Raw genomic sequence first — 17007 nt, 5'->3', positions numbered from 1 at the left:
AGTATCTCAAAAGTGAAGCTACATCACTAAAATGGTTTGAACTTACAAAGCACAGTGTTCTCTCATTTACTGTTTTTCTAGCTAGTACTTTGCATTTAATGTGCATTGGTTCACTCCTGTTGCCAATACGAGAAGGCACCGTGGACTGAAAAACATCACCACTTAGTGCATCTAGAAGACACACATTCAGAAGCTGAACTTTCTGATGAAAAAAAAAGACATAAAATTATTCCGAAACATCAGTACTCCTTTGAGTCAATATCTTCCATTTTTCCTGCCAAACTTTCATTGTCAGAGAGAGTGCATGTGGGAGATATTAACTATTAAAACTCTGTTTACAGGGAAAATGAAAAGCAAAATTTTGACAACTTCAGAAAAATAGTGACAAACACAAGCAATGTTTTACTTATGTAAAGCAGAGATAAAAGGAAGCAAATTACTCTTCTGCCTCTCATGAAGCTGAAAAATTGTGGAAAAAATTGATTAAAAAGTTACTACCTCAGCAAGTAGTACAGGCAGTTCTCTTCCTGGATGCATAGGCAGTGTCTTGTTCAAACCAGAGAAGGGAGGAATAATAGGCAAAGCTGCCCATTATTATTTAAACTACTTGAGATAGGCCAAAACTACTGAGCAGCCAGTATCAGCAGACAATCATTTGACTCTGGGATTGAGCAAACTCATCTTCTGACACTGAAGGTCAGTTAATGCCCAAGGAAGGATTTACCAATGAGATTAACCCCACCACTAAATTCTGTGTGGGAATGGACCTCCCAAACCTGAAGCGGTTTTATTATAAAGTGAATGTTCACGAGTTCTTGAAATCTGGTAAGAGGTCTAATCTGGTTCTCCAGCTCCAAAAAATACTCCATAATCTCTCAGATCTAAGGGTGGGCTCTAGAAGATAGGGCTGAAAGGTACAATCAGTCTTCTTCCTCAGGTGGTATCACTAGAAACTATTTAAAAGGTTTGATATATCATGAAGATAAACTGCCTCTTCTTTGAATTAGAATGTCAAACTCCATTCTCAAACTATGAATTAAAATAGGTTGCATAGCTTAGATCTTTTCTATACTTGTCTTAAGATTTCTAAAAAATGCTTAAATTTTACCTGTGTAAACAGTTATCTTTCAGGTTTAACAAAACTATTTTAAAGAGCACATGCTTATTACTTTTTGTATATAACATAGTTCATTTATAGTTCAAGAATTATGATTTTAGAGGAGGACTTATTAAAAAATACCTTAAAATATATTTTCAAAATCTGTAACAAAATAATGACTCATCAATCTTTAATATTAAGTTCTTGCCAAAGCAGCTACAAGTCATCAATCAAAATACCAGTATTTATCTGTAGAAATAACAGAGTTTTAGAATACAAAGCAATATAAGGACCCATGAAAGTATAAATATTATTTAGTAGTATAATTTTAATAAAAATTTTTAAAAATAAATTTAGTCACTCATTTCTAGGATTTGCTCAGTCTCCACACAATCATATCTGAACTGAGCTGAGCTTCTGCTATTTTCAAAGCAATTTTCTGGTAGAGGGCACCATTCATAGTTTGATTCATACTTAGCACACTCTCTTCCCGCTCATTCTGAAGCTTCTTCCTGAACTGCTGGACTCCTTCCTCAGTGTCCAGTAAAGAAGCCAGAGGATCATTATCCATTTTCTTGCCAGCCTCATTCCCCCATGTCAAACTGTTTTCAGCTTTACTTTCTTTTGAGAAGAAAGAACTCTTCAAGGTGAGCATTTCTTTTTCCAAAGCCAGTGCTAACTGTTCATTAAGTACACTTTTTCTTCCAGATCTCAGGAGTTTTACACGGCAGCTTGGCGGGAGAACTCTAGTAAGGCTATGAAGGCACTGGAACACGACAGTCAGATTTCTGTAAAAGAAGATTATTATTATTATTATTATTATTATTATTATTATTATTACAACCTTATATCTTTAAAATTCCATAGTGGAAAATAAAACAAAGGTACTTGAAAACAAAATAGAAACACTTATGTTGATTATAGTTTTAAGTATTGTGTGTACTTTACATACAAGAACAAGCATTTAGAGGCAGAAAAAAAAAATCACTTATTCATTGATTGTCACTATCAATAGGTATGTACATGCCTGTTAGGTGGCCTACAGCTTGTCTTTCTTAAACAGAGGGTGCACTTAAAATCAGACATTCAAAATTATTAAGAAAGCCAAATAAAAGTGTTGGTAATCATCAAGAAACCTACTCTCCTGGATAGCAGTGTAGCATATACAACACAGGGACATATTCCTTGTTCTAAGAGAAATGCAGAGTTTGTTAAAGTCTTATTTCCAGTGTTTGCCCTGATAAACAAAGAAAACCTCAACCCAAAAAACCCAAAAGCACCCTGAAACAGTGAGTTTTCTCACACAGATCAGAAAGACATCTTTCCTTGAAGTACTTCTATCTCAATTTAGTTATCTTAACATTCCACTACTTGTAATGTATAGTTTATTTGGTTTCTGAAAGGCTGTGAAAAAAAGAATAGTCTGTAGCTTCCACCTGTCACAGAAATATCCTAGCTGGATAAAAGGTCAATCCAAAGACAGGAAAAAAAGATACAGAAAGTAGAATCATAGTTACACCATAAACATGCAGCTCACTAACTATTAATGCAAAACAGGATCAAAAGTGGATAGCACTAAGTAAATTAACTTTTCAAAAGGAACCAAGAGTCTTGAGATTTAAAATTTTACTGATTGATCTCTCAAACATTTCAGCCTGTCCTCTTACATAAAGGAGATCAACTCCTAATTTGAGTAAAAGACTGCACCTCACTATAAATACAGACTCCTGAAAGTTCTACCTTTTTTTTTATTTTTCAGCTTGAACTCTTCAGGACAGCAACATTTGTCAATATTCAAGAAGTACTTTTTACGTTATAAGCCTTATCCAGCTAAATCATAAATTATGGCAGTACTACTAACTTGCTTAGCCTGGTTCAGGAAATTTTAAAAACATTCCTTCAAGAATCTACATAAGAAATGAAATCACTGAGACTCTTCCGATTATTTCCTTTCCATAATCATGGCAGATAGGAAATAAATATAGCAGAAACATGTACAAAATGAGACTAAATTTATGTTGCAGTACTAAAATAAAAAATTAGCAATAAATTTAAACTTAGTATAATTTGGTGTTTGTGGTTTGGTTGGGTTTTTTGTTTTAATATGCCCTTAAGGATTTTTCTTTTAATCAACACACACTGAAGAAAAAATTATACATTATACTAAGAATAAAGTAAAAAAAAAATAAAATAAAATTAGGATGCAGCAAAATGAAGAGAAGAAACAGTACCAAGTAGATACTACTGGAGACTAGACTTATTTGTAATTCTAACTAATTCTAATTGATGTTCTAACCTAGACAAAATTAAACAATACAGTTCAGGTTCTGTTGTAGTTCTGATCTGAAAATAATTCTCTTATTGCTGATTGTTATCATATCATCATATTGGAAGCCTATTGGTTATGATTTTGGCTGCTGTTTATGGTATCATTAGGAAACAGTGTAAAGACTAAAAAAGCATTGTATGGAATGATGAATATATGCTATGCTTCAAGTGAATTTACCTGCAAAATATTGTTAGAACCCCTTCAAATGGATTTTTCAGGTTCCAGTTAAAAACTGTACCATACACATTTCCTGCTTTATGACAGAATATGTTGTCATGGCATTCCTTAAACGGTGTGCATTCCATTTCTCCCAGCAACCATGAATTTACTGGAGTCAATGTGCAGTCAGAAGACATAATCTGAAAGGAGAATCTGACAGCTGTTGCAAGTACAGCAAGTATATCTTCCATGGCACCTGCAAGAAAATATAATAAAAAGATATTTGACCCAAATATTTTGATCACGCTGCATGCATTAAATGTGTTTAGATTTTTGGCTCATACTTCTAGTTTTTATTAAGCATTTGCACCTGCATTCGGGCATTCTTTGGGAATTTTCTTCTCAGCTAAATTCTTATACCTACTTCTGTCAAGCAAAAGATTGATTAATGGAGCACCATCAATATAATGAAAGCTCTTAAGATAAACATCACCTTGCCAAAAGAAGGCTATTAACAGCCTCCTGAGATAGTAAGATGACAATTCAGCTTTAGCAATGATACAGTATTAAAGGAAGAAAAATTAAAATTCATTGCAAACAATCAAAAGGATATTTCTTTTTGTGAGCGAAAGCTCAGTTAAAAAATCAATTCAATCAGGAACATAAAAAGAAAGGAAAATAAATGACCATAAAAGACATGTAGATGAGGAAAAGCTTCAATTACTTGGGTATTATTTAAGAGGTAATACTGTGGCAGAAAAAACCCCAAATATATATATATATATATATATATATATCAGCATTCTGTACTCAGACACGTTCAAAATTATCCTTTCCAGATACCCTTCAGCATCAATGCTAGCACAAAACCCTACAGCAACTCCATTTTGAAAAATGTTCCATCTCGTATTTCACCCAGCTTTTAATTCCCAAAAGGCCTATGCAGTTCGTGTTCAAAGAGAAGACAGATGTGATCACACGTTGAAAACTTAGTTTGGCATCACCTAGAATAACCAGAAGAATCAAATACATAAATATTTATGAATCCAAAGTATATAAATCTATTTACCTGTACAGTAACTATTATCCCTCAACATCTTTACTGAAAATCTTCCATTTGAAATATCTTCCATACTTAACAAAAGTTTCCCACAGAGTACAGTGACCTGTTTGCTCTCCTGTAAACCGTCACTCCTGTGTTTTCGCCTCCTCGCGTGTAGAAGAACTGCACAGCAGACACGATGAAACGCCAGTAAAGGTGAAAGGCTGGTAACAGCAATGACTGCCTTTGCTCCATCCAGATGAACCCCTGAAGGTCTCTTAGGAAACTCTTTTTTCAGATCATCCTTGCTATGTAAGTCCAATTTAATCTTTTTTGGAGGCGGCTCAATTTGACATGAGGAGACAGCCAATGCTGAGAAGGCCTTGTTCAGCTTAATGATTTTACTTTGACACTTGATAATTGGAGAAATTGAAGAGGAGTCTTGATCCATCACTAAAGATAAGCTGACATCATTCAGTGACCTGTGAAAATCCAAACAATACGACTGCACTCCCAGTTCATATTTTTGCCATCTGACGCATAACCATAACTCTGCAGATATGTAAAGACATTTAAGACTACCACAAATTCCAATACCATTCCAGGTTAAGTCACAGAGTGGGCAAAGAGTATAAGTCCTTCACATGACTATTTCATCTAAGCTTAGTATAAAGATTTTCAAAACGTGGACTGAATTTTCAAATAGCTTTTAGGAGTTCGATGCCTCACTTCAACTGAAAGAATTTGGATGTTTAATTCAGCCAGAAAAGGTTGAAAAAAATGTAGATACTCTACCACATTCGTAAATTATTTTTAAAGATTTAACTTAAGTTTTAACAAAAAATTGCAGAAAGTATCAATTCTGAGCTTTTGAGGACTAAAAGCCCTTCTGATGATCTATATTTTTACAGATATTAAAATAAAATTGAATGTAGAGTAAAATAAAAGGTTTAAGATACCATTACCTTAAACATGCAGCAATTTCCTGAAATGTAAGAAGTACTTTATTTATTCAACACAGGGTTGTTTCAGTGAAATCCTAATATTACTGTTTCAGATCCTCTCTCAATGAATACATTATTCTGTCAATCAACTCAATCTCAAGATGTCACTGAGAAAGTCTTTGAAAGTCTTACAAATCTCCAATTTTCTTTACAGAGAGGTATCACCACCTCATAACACAATCTAAGATATCACTGCAATCTTACATTACTAGGAAGAACAAAAATAATCTATAAAGAATTTCAGTGTTAGGGATGGAGAGAAAGCAAGCCCTTTTCCCCAAAAACACAGGTTGTTGTATTACAGTACTGATTTAGAGTCCAGAAGACCCAGGTTCTGCTGCTAGCCTGCCAGGTAACTTTTGACAAATGACTTCTCCACAGATCTTTTCTCAACTGTAAAAATAGGGGAGAGGGCTAGATACTGCTGTTGGATTTTAAAATCTGAGGATCTTTGAAGCTATGCAAGAATGAATCATTTAATTTTCAAAACCAAAGTCATCACCATCAGTTCTAAAAGAACAAACACTGGAAAGGCAAAAACAATCTCTTGCCTCAGTGGCTCTTAACAGGGGCTGTCAAGAGGATGAGGTCAACTTTCTTGTAAAGTTACAGCAATCTGGCAGTTGAGAAAGATACCCACAGCTCCAGCAGAATGGCCAGAGGGTGTAACAGGTCAGCTCCCTCACAACCACTTGAATGATTTTCAGTGGCATCAGTAGTCTTTGAGCTCACCCTAACACAGTCTCAGCTACACTGCTTGTGGGAACACGGGTCAAAAGGCACGTTCTGACTCCACCAAAGTTTACATTACACAATGAACATCATAAATTTATGTTTCATGTATTTTCAACCTGTGTTGCAAATGAGTTCCTTCTCTGTAAGGGGGAAATGACATAGGTAGTATTTACAACTGAACTGAGTAATTAAAATAAACAGAATAAACAAATAATTGTAAAGATGACAATAAGAACAAACAAATTATTTGGAAGGTTTAAGTATTGTATGGCTGATCATTCTATTGTTCTACATAATTTATACAATACATAAGCTTTGCAAATACTTTGACTGGATACTTGACTAGAATAGTCAAAACCTAAGTACTTATTAAGTTGATGAGAGAACTTAGTATGTTTTCTTTTATGCTTCTTCAAGTAAATCACTCTTTAGAAATGGCAAGCAATTAACAGTAAAACATCAGGAACTGTATACTTAAAACAGAGCCTTATTTACAACATATACTGATGTCAGCATAGCTATGTCAGCATGGACTGTAAAGAACCATAATTTTTGTCAAAAAAAGAGAAAACTTCTGTGAAAAGTCTCTAGTAATTATACTTACACAACTGATTTTTGGCTATACAATGTATTTTTTTGCACAGTGCTAGAGAGAGACAAGCAGCAGCAAAAATACTGACAAAGACACACAAAAAACCACTTTAAATACATATGTTCAAAATGCAAAAAATCAAAGCTTAAAAATCCACTCTCACTACTGCAGAGCTTAACTTGCACATTTGCTTTCTATAAAACTACCAATGAAATTATTAGATTAATTTATATACTTACCAGTGAAAGGATTCAGTTAGTTTTACTCCAACTACCAAGCTGTCACCCACAACACGCTGCCACAATTTCTCTGTGAAGTGCTCTGGGATTTTAGACGCCAGTGGTGTCTCTTCACTAAGAGAATGAGGAGGATTTTCTACATCATCCCAGAGAGAGACAAGACCTTCCTTACAGAAAAACGGGTTTTTTAGGCAAATTAAGTAGCGATACTGGTTCTTTTTATACTGTATTATTTTGTGTTTTACCACAAATGATTGCTGGAAGAGCTTTTTAGATACACAGAATGAAATATATAAACTAGTTTATTCTCAACAACAGGTTCAAAAGATAGAACTGCATTTTCTTAAAACACATGATATCATATAAAGTAAAACTCGTTCTCTCCTTGTGAACATCACATGTCTAAATCTTGACCTGTCACACAATTAATTGCCCAAAGGAGATTTAAGGTGCTAGAATTTATTCTATATTAGTATATTTATTTGCTCAACACTTTGTTGTCCAAAGCTGGCTAACTTGAAAGGGACCACAACAGTAACTAAAAGGCAGATCAACTCCATTTCAATTAAACTAGGAGGCTTTTCTGGAGCAACATATTAAGATAACATTTTCCCAACCTCCATCACCTTCTCAGCCCACAGTTCACTCTGCCCCCATTATAAAATCGATTTTTCTCACACAAATCTATGACAGCTCACTTTTTGTAACATGTTAGATCACAGACAGATATTCAGTCTCCAGGCAACTGTGCCAATTAGGACTGTACACTCCCCTGCTGTTTGTCACTAACTCTGTTAGAGGTTACTCCTCCATACAACTCAGTTGTCAGGAGGTATCATGCACAGCAATTTCAAGGAAAGACAAAAGACAACTAAATTCACTCTTAAGTGCATACATTGGCAAGTTAAGATAATGAACCAAACTTAAAAGGCAGATTAATGAGTTTTGATAGTGGCAACCCCTACTGATGAAAGTAATAAGAGGTTGAGGGCAGCACCCTCCACAAATGGCTCAGCAGAATTCAGAAGTGATCTGTACCATCTTCTGCATTTTACCTCTTCTGCTTTTGGTAGAACATGGGTTCTTTCTTCAACAAGATCTATCAGTGCTCTGCAAGATTCAAGAATAACCCTCTTTTGGAGTTCTAAATGCTGCTGTAGCTCTCGAACAGAGGTGAAACCTGCCTGTAAAAGATAAAAATCATCATTAGACTTATGCTTATGTCTCCTGCAAAAAAAGAAAGGTTATTGCAGATATCAAAATATCTTTTCAGCTTTCCACTCTTATACAAGTATCACAAGCCAAGATCCTGGCATTCCTCAAGTAATGTTTCTAAAGAATGTTCATGTCAGGCTACTCAGTTGCAAAGTATCAATCTCAGAATCTTGGTCTCTCAATATTAAATCTAGAGTTTAAGATAAATATGAAGGTAAACTATCAAATTATGTAGATATTCAGATCATTCATTATTAATTCTGCTTCATGTTTTCACTGATAGCAGTTTCATTTTCTTATCAAGATTAGCATTGATTATTGGTCAAGTAAATAAATTGAAGAGTTGGGAGATTTACAAACAGACATACATTGCTGGCTGTGTCTCAGTTAAAAAAAACCCCAAACAACAAAAACCCAAAACAACAACAACAAAAATACAAAAAAAAAAAAAAAAAACAACAAAAACAAAAAAAACAAAAACAAAAAAAAAACAAAACAAAACAAAAAAAAAAAAACAAACAAAAAAAAAAAAAAAACAAACAAAAAAAAAAAAAAAAAAAAAACACCACAAATTAAAAAGCATGCCAGCACCAGCTTCTCGGGTTTTAAGAAAGCTCCTCAAAAGCTATGATCTGGAAAGCAAGATCCTAAGAAGTCCAATGCTGCCAAGGAGTGAACAAACTTACCACTGGAATGCAAAACCAAACTTCCCTCTTCCCCATCCCCTCAGAAAATCCCCAAACCCCCCCAGGCAGGATCACACATAACACCAATAGAAGCCTGAATAAAAAAAACAATTCATGGAAGCAAAGTGATGTCTCCTGCTCAAGCTGCAATGGCAAAGGGCATTTAGAACAAGTAGCACTCAACATGAGAAGTTCTGTAAAAAATTTATCTATCACACTATGAATCCAAGTACAAGATTCCAAGAAATATTCCAGTGCCAGAAGACAGAAATGAAGAGTTAAGAACAAAGATGAATCTACAATACCTTCCTAACTGAGGTCATCAGAATACTAAATCATCATTTACTCCCATTGGAGTCAACTCCTGAATAAACAACTGAGTAACAGAAAGCAAATGGGGAAGCACAGACTGGGAATCAGTCAAAATGGCCAAAAATTCACTGCTGTGTGCTTGCTGACCAAGCTGACTTTTGGAAGCCCTTTTTCCTCATAAAGTAACACAAGAAAGAGACCTAGAATTTATCACATGGCAAACTCAAGACTGAGGAGTGCCCATCAACTCTCTCTGGCACAAGGGACAGGCACATCCTTTCTGCTATGTGCCAAGATGTACTGCACAATAAGCACAAGAAGTTCCAAGCTTTACACTGTGAAACTAAGAAAATAAAACTAGATCACCTCAGAACAGAAAATAAACATGAACATAAAAACAAGGCAGACCAGAGCCAAACGCAACAGAGCTGTGAGTAAATCCAGCATTATAACCCTTACAAAACTGTAAAGTATTTGGAGAGGACAACAGACCAGTGGACATAAAGATACTTCTGACTTGTGGTATTTCTGCCAAAACAACCAACTAAAACCATGAGAAACCCTGTAACCTCAGCTGTTGAAATGTATCTGCAGTGCTCTGCCAAAGGATGTCTTCTTCAGAAGATACTAAAACACATGTTAAAGAAAAATAAATATTAATAGAAGAAAAGGCTGGATTCAGGTCCAAAAGACTGTATACAAGATAAATATAGAACAGTTCAAAAATGCACAAACTGAACTATTTTTCAATTTCACTACCTCCAAAACACAACTTATATATGGCTGTGTATAACATAAATGCAACCTACTTATATAGTGGACCATAATTCAGTCCTGCCAAAATTTTCACACGGCTAGAAAACAGCTGTGCAGACATGAAACAAGGGTAAAGCAACAGAGGATGAAAAAGGGCTGCATCTGCTTCATTTTGCTCTAAAAGGTAGGATTCCACAGAGACTGTCAAAACACGATTTGATTGGCAATTTCTAGAATACATGATTTTTGATGACAAATATCAGGAGGATCCACTCCGAGACCAAATAACCTTTGGAAATTCCCAAGCTAACCAGAACCCAGGCTTCAAACCAGAACCCTACTGCTTAAAAAAAAATCATCCTTGAAATTCAATTATACATCAGATTATAAAAACCAGCAAGAATACTTCATTGTTCAGCAAATACAATACAGAACAATGGAGATGTCAACAGCAAAACAACAGTAAGGTTAAAAAGAAATATCTGTACCTACTTCCAAGTTCATCAGTTTGACATTTTCAAAGATTTACAGCATTGAAACAGAAAGATTTCCAACTTGCTTACAGTATTTGTGCTAGCATGTGGCTTTGAAAATCAGAGATTAAAAAGATCTAAAAATACTGAAATAAATGAGGTCTTATGAAGGATTCTGTGTCTGTAAGAACAACTTTATCAGCATGTGATAAATGAAATCTCCAGCCAGTGGTTTGTTTCCAGCAGAACCAGTAGAAAGTACAAACCAGATTATTCATTTGATCCTAACACAGATGCAAAAAAGCAAAAAAGCATTTTGACCACTGTTCTCAGAACAACAGCTTTTATCTTTTGGAAGAAACATAACATCTCTTTAGACATCTTGTTTGTTATTAGAACTAGAAAACTTGTTTCTTTTTCAATCTTTTCCTAATATGCCCTCCCTTCATTTATTTATTAACTGGCAAACTATTGCCAGTTAATTTGCTTCATTAGGAAATAAAACTGACACAATACTCCACTTAGTTTTCACTAATTCTCAAATTATGGGAATAAATACCTTGTATCTTGTCGTTAAAGCACTTTTAGCAAACTAACAATAGCCTTATATCTCAATCTGAGATCTGACTCAATATGAGCTTTTTTTTTAAATAATCTTCCTATTTTGCCAACTAGTATGCATTTGGTATAGGCCAACACACACAGTGCAAAAACACTTCTTGGTGCACATACTGGGTATTTACTAACAGGATGAAAGAGAGAAAGGCAGGTAGAAAGTTAAACAGAAAGGCAATCATATATTCCCATGGATTGCTTGGGCTCTAGCAAGTTTCCCCCAGCTTGTTTTATAAATGATGCTAATTAAAAGAAGGATACACTTTAGCTTCACCTACTGTACTTTGTAAAATTACCATTATAAAACCACTAGGAACAGGAGGAGAAACATCAGCAGGTGGTAAAGCAACAGTAACCAACTTGTGCAAAAGCACTGGGAACCTGGCACTACACAATCTGAAAGTTATGGTATGTGGAACAAAAGAAGTAAACATTCTAATTTTATTAAATCGGATTTAAACATCTATGAGTAAAATGACTGTTAAGAAGCTTTGATAAGATAGCTTCAGCATTAGCTCAAACTTTTAATTCAAATTAAACTAGACCTTTACAATTACCCCAATTGTATTTATAACAACTGAGAGAACCGAAACAAAGACAACCACTGATTTAAGAATAGATACTAAGTATGTTGTCTTTTTTCCTGAACCACTTCTTCAATAAAAACAGCATAATTAACCTCACCCTTTAGAAAATGTAATGATACAGAAAAATAATTTATAGAAAATATGAAGGCAGAACAGCTGAGTACAAACCTGCAATCTTGTTTCAAGAGCTTGGATAGTAAGCAAACCATTCTCTTGCAATCCTTCCGTGGCAGGAACATCATGTTTATAATTAATACCACTCTGAAAGAAAACAAAAACAAAACCAAAATCCTGAATGAATTAAAAAGCTGGAAGTAAGGTACAGGCTATTACACAGCATTATAAAATTCTGTGGGAAAATGCAGAAAACCAGCAGAACCACATGATGCCTTTTAAAAGAAAAATCTTATCTTCTGAATGCAGTTAGATTTTGATAAAATATAATGGAAAGACCCAATTATGGGAAGCTAATTAACAAGCACTATGGCCTTAATTAAAAGCCCTTAGCCAACATTGTAGCAGAACTGTTACATATGTGAAGCATTTTCAACTGCATAAATTTCCGAAAAGAATGTTGATACTATCAAGGAAGTAGATAATCTCTTCAGATAATTTATGATTACAGCAGAAAATATTGTATTCAAACTTCAGGGCATTTCACAGCACACATCCAATTTCACTTTGCACCAATACTTCAATGATTTGTTGAGGTTTTCTTAAATTAGCAAGCAAGGACTGAGTAGCTGAGAAAAGGCAAGCTCAACTTACTGCAAAGTCAACCCCTCCAAGGTCTGTTATTTTGAATGTATTTAACACGTCTGTATTGGAGTCATCCTTAAAAAGGAGTAACAGTTGCTCACTTCCAGAGCCAATAAAATCATCCACCAGAACACACTTCACTTTCTGGCATCTGGAAGCCACCTACAGTAGAAAAGGTTTTAAAATAGATTTACTTGAGATCTCATTTGCAGAAGCTTGCTTTTTATAGAGAGGCAGCTTATTCAGCTGTGTGGAATACAGTAGTTTTGAATTTTAAGCTCTCACTCGCACCCCATCATTTAAAGCCTATGTAACTCTGGGAAAAATTAGCTATTTCTCTTTAAAGATCACTTTCCAGAACACAGGTTGCAGAGATGACAACTTTTCAGTGTACTCAAACGGCTGAATTTTTTTAGAACAGTAATACTTGCAGATCAGTTAAAGGCATTATAACTTTGACAATGAGAAATATTTTTGCTTTGTTACACAGTTAAATATGCTTGAACTGTAAAGTCAAATTTGTACAATAATGCTGACAACTAAGTAGGACAAATTTTTATTTCCTGAGTTATGTAAGTATTCTTGTCAGGTTATTACAAAACCCTAGCACTTAACTTTGTCTCTCCGAACTTTAAGAAACAATAGCAAGGCCTCTTCTTGTTACGAAACAACACTTTTTGTTACTAGGAAACGAAACTCAAAAAGCTTTTCAATTCCAATGAGTAGTTTATGCCTTGCAACAATATCAGTTTAACACAAATTATGTAGGCACACTCATAACTGTCTTACAACTTCAAGTTCTCACACTACTGCAGTTTGCAATTAGCAGAAGCAGCTTAGGCTCAGATTCATAAGTGTATTTTTAAGAGACAGAATCCCAGCTTCATTTTCAGATATACAAGCAAGCAACGAAAGCAAAACAATCTCATACTTTAGACTGGTTATTTTAACATCAGAAAAAATAACAAACAAGAACTCTAACAAACTTAAATGAGCAGTTTTTCAGCTGCAGGAACTTCAAATAAGACAACATAAACAAAAAAGATAGCGGTAAAATGGAGCTGTTTAAAGCCCCCAGTACCTGTAAGCTGTCTCTCCTCTGTACAACACAGCTATTCCCAGAGGCAAAAGACACAATAAATAGCAAATCATTGCTACTGGTTACAGCTGTTTTTACCGAACATGGTTTCTCAAAAGGAAGCTCACAAACACCTTTAGGGAGACCATTTTGGAACCAAATAAGCTGGTTCTTGTGGGTTATGGCAACAAGTGATATTCGGAGCTGTTTTTTCAATCTCTCACTCTTGCAGACGTAGACAGAAGATACCACTCTGCTATAAGCATGGGGCATGAAGCACGTGCCAGTCAGCATTTTCTGTGTTTGAATTGCATATCCAAAGAATTCGCTACCCCAGATGGCTCTGTCTGAAATGGAAAACTCATCTGCATCTTCACTCTCTGGCAGGCAAGCAGTTCTTATCCCTAAGACAACAGTGCCTTCACCTACAATTTCACCTGTCCATACAACTGAAGAAAGCTGAAGAGGAGCACTTTGAACCGTGCAGGTGTTGGAAGAGATGTAGAACAGCTTGTTGGCGTGTCTCCACAGCACTGACGGGCCAGCAAACAACCTGATGTCTTCTTTTAGCTCATAATCCAATTTAAAATGGAAGGACTGCTCAAATTGATTTGAACTGTGAAGCAACAGTAAAATGTATTTGACATTATTCCGTTTTTTCTTTTTCATCAAAATGCAGGGAAGAATAATCCCTGTTCTGGAATCTGTTGTGCAGTTACAACAAATCATTTCAATTTTTGAGTGACTAGCATACATGCTGAATGCTCCAGAGGACTTCTGAACAAATACCTTAGTGTCTCTGTTGAATGCCATTCTTCTGACACATAGATTCATTGTTTTATCAGCTGCTCCCTCCACATGTTTTGGTTTTGACAGCTGAAATACAAGGACTTCACCATTGTAGGACAAGAGTTGTTCTTGCTCACCCAGAAGCATCTTGATTTGTCTTTATGTATATTCCTCTACAAAAAAACCATATGCATCCCCAAGGATTATTTCTTTGTGAGAATTTGAATCTATCTGGATATTTTTCTCCTGCAAAAGCAAACAAGAAAAAAAGGATAAATTGTTCTGGGACTAGCTGAACTGATCTTTAAGAAAACCTATGCATTGTAAAACAATATCATGAGCGATTGAAGAATGAGGTCAGTATGTAGTTTAATGTCACAGATTAAAACTGAAGTTAAACAACTTTGTACTGAGAGATTTAAGTAACAGAAACGTTTCAGAAATGCTTATTTGCCTAGGTATGAATTCTCTGGTTATCAACAGTTGCACAGAATAATATAAATTGATAGAAACCAAACCAAACTGTACATTTGCAATTTGTGTGATTGAATAGGAGGTGTCAACACCATAAATATACTGAGCAGACTGGAAAGCAGTGGTGCTTGAATTTCCAAATTTAAGAGCCTTGTCTCAGGTATAGTGCTTGTTAATAATTACAATTCTTTTTTCTTTATAGCCTCGCTAAGGAGAAGGCTCTCTGAAGAAGTGTACAGTCATTTTTCGGCTCCCTCCCTTCCTCCCTGCCCACAGAAGACCCCGAGGACCTGGAGCGAACCGCAGCCGTCTCACCAAGTTTCATTCAACTCTCGGGGTCCGCACAGACGCCCCTCACCCGGCTGAGGCAGCGTTACCGCCCGGCCCGGGCCACGCGAGCTCCTGCGTGAGAGAGCGGGCGCGGACAGGGGCAGCGACCGGGGGCTCCGCACCGGCGGGACCTCGCCCGGCTCCCGGGGCCTCACCCGGCTCCCGAGGCCTCTCCCGCGGCGCTTCCCGGCCGGGCGGGACGCTCCGAAGCTCCCGCCTCGGGGAGCACGACGGGAGCGCGGGAGGGGGCGGGGCCTCAAGGCGGCCAACGGCACTGAAGCCCCGCCCCCCGGGGTCACGCGGCGCTCCGTCCCCTTTTCCCGCCGCCCCTCGCGCTCCTGGGGCCGCCTCAGAGCGGGCGGCGCGGGCGGATCCGCCGGACCATGGCTGAGGTGAGTCCCTGTGCCCCTGCCCCTTCATTGTTGCCTTACTGCCTGCCCGTCTGCCCACCCGCTCGTCTGCATGTAGCTGCCCGCGGTTGGTGGTCGGACGAGGCGGGGCGGGGCGGGTGGCCCGGCCCTGCCGCACGGGTGAGGGACTGGGACTGGGGCTGGGACTGGGACTGGGACTGGGGCTGGCTGGGGTCGCTTGGGGCCCTGGCCTTCCCTTCCTTCCACGGCCTCCCGTTCCTTGTTTCGTTTCAGCAGCGGCAGGACAAGGCGGCGCTGGTCAGCGAGACCCGGCGGCGTTTCGAGGCGGAGTACCTGCCAGGTGAGCCGGGGCGGGCGGCGAGCGGGGGACGCGGTCCTTCGGGCTTGTCCGCTATCGCTTTTCCCCTCTGTGTGTCAGGTGCCTCCTTTCCCAGGTGACTGGGTGTTTGTGCCTTTGCACAGAATCAGTTAGGTTGGAAAGACCTCCGACATCATCGAGGCCAGCCTAAGACTGAGCACCCCCTTGTCAACCAGACCATGGCACTGACTGCCCCGTCTGGTCTTTATCCTTAAACAGCTGCAGGGACGGCGACTCCACCACCTCCCTGGGCAGGCCATTCAAATATCTAATCATTTTTCTGTGAAGAATTTCTTCCTAATGTCCAACCTAATCCTCCCCTGGTGCAGCTTAAGGTGCCCAAAGCTGTAGACGGGGATGGTGCACAGTGGATTTCTGTGCTGGCTCTCAGTGCTCTCTGTCGTGGTGGGTTGCTGTCTTTGGCTTCAGGACCTGTCCGGGCAAAGCTCTCTGTCCTTTTGCCTTCCTTCTGGCTGTAGGGTGGTGTCTGGGACACTGGTGTGCTTGGTGCTTTTTGGATATAAAACATGGATGGGAAGTGGGAAGAGAATTCTGTCCTCGACGAGTTTGTTAAGGGAAGAGTTGCTTTTCTGGAGTAACTTGCACTTGAAATTCATGCAGGCCATGATTAAGATCATGCTTGTGTCATGCGGGGTGTCCTGCTTGGTTCTTAAGTGCAGGTGCATTTAAACTTGTAAATGAAGGCCAGGAGATGGTGGGGATGCCTAGGGGAGAGGGAAGACTGGGGTAAGCCTGACGAGATGTCCTTTCATTTCAAGGTTGATTTACATTGCTTATGATGGAAGAATATATAGTAGTAGAGTATGCTAACAATTGTAGTAAGCAGTACATTTTATTATGACATTCTAGAGACTTTTCATTAAAGGCAAGCTTCTATCTAATTTTTAATGCAAATACAGTAAGAGTCCAGTAGTTGTGTTACCTGCATCTCCTTTAATATCCTCAATCCTGCAAACACAGGCCTTACTTTGGTGCTTTTGATCA

General features: G+C 37.7%; 2 protein-coding genes across 4 annotated transcripts in view; one reads left to right on the top strand and one right to left on the bottom strand.

The window, feature by feature from the left end:
• Positions 1 to 264: 264 nt before the first annotated feature.
• On the bottom strand, positions 265 to 15454 carry FANCB (FA complementation group B). 2 transcript variants are annotated; one of them, XM_051794929.1, is made up of 9 exons: positions 15234 to 15454; positions 13684 to 14715; positions 12612 to 12764; positions 12012 to 12104; positions 8255 to 8383; positions 7200 to 7366; positions 4657 to 5111; positions 3606 to 3843; positions 265 to 1887 (listed from the first exon to the last, which is right to left on the bottom strand). In XM_051794929.1, the coding sequence occupies exons 2-9, from the start codon at positions 14614 to 14616 to the stop codon at positions 1467 to 1469; spliced, it is 2589 nt and encodes an 862-aa protein (XP_051650889.1). In that variant the 5' UTR covers positions 14617 to 14715; positions 15234 to 15454; the 3' UTR covers positions 265 to 1466. The 2 variants fall into 2 exon arrangements, with proteins under 2 accessions (XP_051650889.1, XP_051650890.1); XM_051794930.1 differs by having other exon boundaries at positions 15259 to 15454.
• A 110-nt stretch (positions 15455 to 15564) lies between these two features.
• Positions 15565 to 17007, top strand: part of MOSPD2 (motile sperm domain containing 2) — a 28503-nt gene continuing 27060 nt past the window's right edge. The window contains exons 1-2 of one of the 2 annotated variants that reach the window (XM_051795039.1): positions 15565 to 15665; positions 15918 to 15984. In XM_051795039.1, coding sequence (XP_051650999.1) covers positions 15657 to 15665; positions 15918 to 15984 — 76 coding nt within the window. In that variant the 5' untranslated portion in view covers positions 15565 to 15656. The remainder of the gene's footprint in view (positions 15666 to 15917; positions 15985 to 17007) is intronic. The other variant, XM_051795040.1, reaches the window with a different exon arrangement.

This window comes from Manacus candei, unplaced genomic scaffold, assembly GCF_025592945.1.
Source record: "Manacus candei isolate 608988 ecotype Guabito, Panama unplaced genomic scaffold, ASM2559294v1 h1tg000041l, whole genome shotgun sequence".
Taxonomy (NCBI): Eukaryota; Metazoa; Chordata; class Aves; order Passeriformes; family Pipridae; genus Manacus; species Manacus candei.
This window is presented reverse-complemented; position numbering and strand designations above follow the sequence as displayed.